This window comes from Plectropomus leopardus, unplaced genomic scaffold, assembly GCF_008729295.1.
Source record: "Plectropomus leopardus isolate mb unplaced genomic scaffold, YSFRI_Pleo_2.0 unplaced_scaffold17392, whole genome shotgun sequence".
NCBI classification, from domain to species: domain Eukaryota; kingdom Metazoa; phylum Chordata; class Actinopteri; order Perciformes; family Serranidae; genus Plectropomus; species Plectropomus leopardus.
Genome location: NW_024618712.1, coordinates 168 through 4109, shown reverse-complemented (window position 1 = coordinate 4109; position 3942 = coordinate 168). Strand labels below are relative to the sequence as shown.

Genomic DNA, 3942 nt, shown 5'->3' with positions numbered 1-3942 from the left:
CAGAGACACACAGAGACACACAGAGACACAGAGACACACAGAGACACACAGAGACACACAGAGACACACAGAGACACAGACGCAGACTTATTTTTCTGAACTCTGGTTTTGTCATCAGGTCACCATCATCGCTTTGAGGCTCCAACACAAACAGCAGCGTCATCAGGATCAACCAGTGGATGATAAAATCCTAAAACACGTGTAAATCACGTCTGAAACACGTGTAAATCACGTCTGAACAGCTCACCTGTGTTGGTGTTGTTCTTGCTGTTGCTGCTGCTGTCTGCCTTCTTGGTTTTGGCGGCAAATTTGGCCGGAGCAGATTTCTTTTTTTTGGGCTGTAAAACAAACAAACAAACAAACAAACAAACAAACAAATATCGGCTCAACAACATCACAAGACGTCTGAGAGCGCCACCTCTGCAAGCATTGAAGACGGGATGAAAAATGAAGAAAAAACAGGAAGCTGATGACGATAAAGGTTATTTAAGGTTATGTCAGACCATTTTTCGGCCCTGAGGAGGGACCGATGGTTTATTTTGGCTTCGGGGAGGACAGGCAAGTTCAAACGGCTGGATTTTGGATTTATTTTACTGTCCATTTTTACAAAAAATACTGGTCCTTATTTTTTTTCCTTTACAATTTTATTTTACGATTATTTTTTCTCCTTAAAGAACACATGCCTTCCCTCCATTTATGGGCCAGAATCCGGACATCAGGAAAAAATAACAAACTACAAATATAATTCAATAAATAAACTGAATTTGGTGTCACTGGGAACATTTTCTCAACCATTTTAAATCCTTTTGTTTTTTAAACAGCATTAGACTTGAGTTTTACCTTCTCATCAGCTTCACTGTCGGCGTCGGAGTCAGAGTCGTCGGAAACGTCCTTCCTCGCTCTCTTTTTCGGAGGAGCCGCCTTCTTCGCCGGCGTCCTCTGTCTTTTCACTGGGGCGGATTTTTTGGAGGCCGACTTCCCTCTGCCCGACTTTGATTTGGGAGACTGACACACAAAAAGTTTGAGGATTAAGAGCCGAAAGGACGACTGAATGAAAAGGTGAAGGCAGCCGGCTTCAACAACTAGTTTCCTCATACAGTTTGTGGACGTAGTTTGGTCGAGAGAAAATAGTTCCTCCATCAAACTGCTCAGAACGAGCAGTGTGGACGGACTTCCTGCAGCTGACGGCGCCTCACATTTAACACTTTACGGATTTAAGACCAATTTTACAACAACGAAAACTCACAATCAATATTTTGCAAAAAATAACTATTTCACCATAAAACATGATGATAATAAAGGATTAAAAACGTCAATAAACGGTGATTTGTGTAGAGAGCCGCTGATGAGGTGTTTCACCTCCCCGCTGGCGGTGGGCGGGGCTCAAACCATCTCCACTGATAAGCTGCGCTTCAGGTTAGAGGAAAAAGGTGCATTTTCTTTGAGTTTTGGGGCGAAGCGTCCCTTCAAACAGATAGCAGATTGACTGTTGCTGGACAGCCTCACCTCATCATCTTCATCATCGTCCTCCTCCTCTTGGTCCTGGTCTGCAGACTGGTCTGACTGGTCAGACCGGTCCTCCTCTTTCTCAGAGGGTTTGTCCTCTGTGTCCGAGCCCTCGGCCTCAGCTGAAGCGCCCGCCTTCTCGTCCTCCTCATCATCGTCCTCGTCGCTGCTGGAGTCCATGACGATGGCTTTGGACTTGCTTCCCGTTTTGGACTTTTTGGGACTGGACGATGAGCTCCGGGGTTTGGGTTTGCTCTTCTTCTTGGCGCTGGCCTTCGAGTCGTCGCCTGACAGCTTCTTCTTTGACTTCCTCTTTTTCTTGACGGGCAGACGCTGCCGGAGGACAAACAGCACAAGAGATGAGGACAGGAAACCTGAACATTTCGTTCTCTACTCGACTTTAAAAAATCCCTCCTTTTGTTATTCTGCTAAAATATGTCACTTCAATTTTTTCAGTACATTTTGGGGAGTAAAATATTTAAAGAAGCATTTCATTGATACAAAAAGTGTCAACACACTGAAGGACGGAAACCAGCTGGGATGAATCAGAGCTGGCCGCTCACCTTCCCGCTGTTTTTGGGTGAGATGAGGAAGGTCAGGATCCTGTCCACCAGGTCCGAGTGTGTTCCTTTCTTCTCCAGATCCAAAACGCCGCAGACGACTTTCAGTTTGGTGTTGGTGAAATTCGAGTTCCTGCATTCAGAGACAAAGACAGAGACGGTCTGATGCCGCTTCCCGTCTTTTTCAAGTTTCTCTCTGAATCCACATGAAGACTGAGGAGGAAAAGAGCCTCCACACAGAAACTTACTTTAGGAGTTTTTCTCGTTTTTTGGAGTACTGTTCGCTGTCGGCATCAAAAGGGAAGCCGTTAAACAGACGCAGGTTCTTCTTTAAGGTGGCCATCTGACGGAGGAACACAGTTTGTTTTGTTTACAGTACAGAGAGAAACGGGTAGTACAGCACACATTTATCCCACGCAAAATGAAATGAAAAAAATGAAGAAACTCTGGTGATTAAAAATAAATAAAGACAAGACAACCAAAACACTGTCACATGCTGACTCATATTAAAGCTACAGAAAATAAACTCACTGTTACGTCACGTTAATGTCGTTTCATTTATTACACACAACACATTTCAAATTCCATGACTTTTTCAGGTTTTCCATGACGGCAAAAACCCTGTGAAACACCGCTCACTGAGCGCGTGTCTCCGTCTCCTCCTCGGTCGCCCAGCGGTTCCTACCTTTCCGGGTCTGTCGAACAGGATGGCGTGCAGAGGCTTCAGGTCAGCTGGCTTCATCTTGGTGATCTGGTAGCCGGTCCGAGGAATGTCTCCTAATCGATCTCCGCTACCTGAGATTGCGGGAACCAAACAAGCCGACAGTTTTTACACACGAACCAGCGAACGCCTGCGAAGCTCACATTTCAATGCCAAATATTCACGTCAGGCAATCTAACAGTTAAAAACCAGAAAACCGCCAGCTGTATCTGTCTTTGTTAAATATTTACCATCTCCAATCTTGAGCTTCTCCTTTTGCTTCGGTGCCTGAAAGTCGAGCCTCTCCACGCTCTTCTTTGTTCTCTTGCCCTCTATAATTTCACCCACAGCTGCCACAACAGAGTGAAAATGATAAATAAATCAGAACTACCGGCGTCTCTCGGCTAAAGAGGTATTTCACTGCTGCTGGAGAGACGCTCTTTTAATAAAACTGCTGTCTCTACAAGCACAAAGACACACATACTTGTGAAATTGGTGCTACATGAGCAGAGAAAACGGAAAAGGGCTGAAGCACAAAAACTCCGACTACCAGCCCTTTGGGCTAGGGTTAGATGATATATCATAACACCGTTTACCAGATATTTTGGTGCTGCTTTTGTTGGGACTCGACTGGTCGTTCTGTGACGCGTCCTGCTGGTCCTCCACTTCCTCCTCTGACACCGCAGAGCTGTCCATCGCTTCCTCCGCCACGTCGCTCATATCTGCAGGGGCTCGGCCTGTCCGCTTTGTCCTAACAGATTCACATCTTTATATCACCTGTTCACTCACAAAAGTTCAAAACTTTTCCATGACTTTCCAAGGACCCCACAATTTTTTTTCTTGCCCCAGTTGCCCGTCATTTTTTTAACATAAAATTCAAAATCATGATGTGTTGAACGACCGCTGGAAATTAAATCCACCAATTATTACTGTTGTTAGAGTTTCTGGTTGTCATTGTTGTGGTTTTTCAGGAAAATATGCCTTTCAAACATTTAGGAAAAACATAAGACAAACACATCCAAACTTAAAAAAAAAACTTCTAAACCTGTTTTCAAAAAATAAAATTAAAAAGGTTCCAGTTTTCTTTAAAAATCATCAAAACTTAAAAACCAAACAAAAAAATCATCAAAAAATGAAAAACAAACACAAAAAAAAATCATCAAAACTTTTTGGTTT

General features: G+C 43.9%; 1 protein-coding gene across 1 annotated transcript; it reads right to left on the bottom strand.

The window, feature by feature from the left end:
- Positions 1 to 232: 232 nt before the first annotated feature.
- On the bottom strand, positions 233 to 3543 carry LOC121964837 (protein DEK-like; the record flags this gene model as incomplete). Its single annotated transcript, XM_042515021.1, has 8 exons — positions 3363 to 3543; positions 3018 to 3116; positions 2752 to 2861; positions 2315 to 2409; positions 2070 to 2199; positions 1507 to 1839; positions 841 to 1005; positions 233 to 338 (listed from the first exon to the last, which is right to left on the bottom strand). Coding segments are annotated over exons 1-8 (1162 nt in total), but the record flags the coding sequence as incomplete, so codon positions are not given.
- Positions 3544 to 3942: the final 399 nt, after the last annotated feature.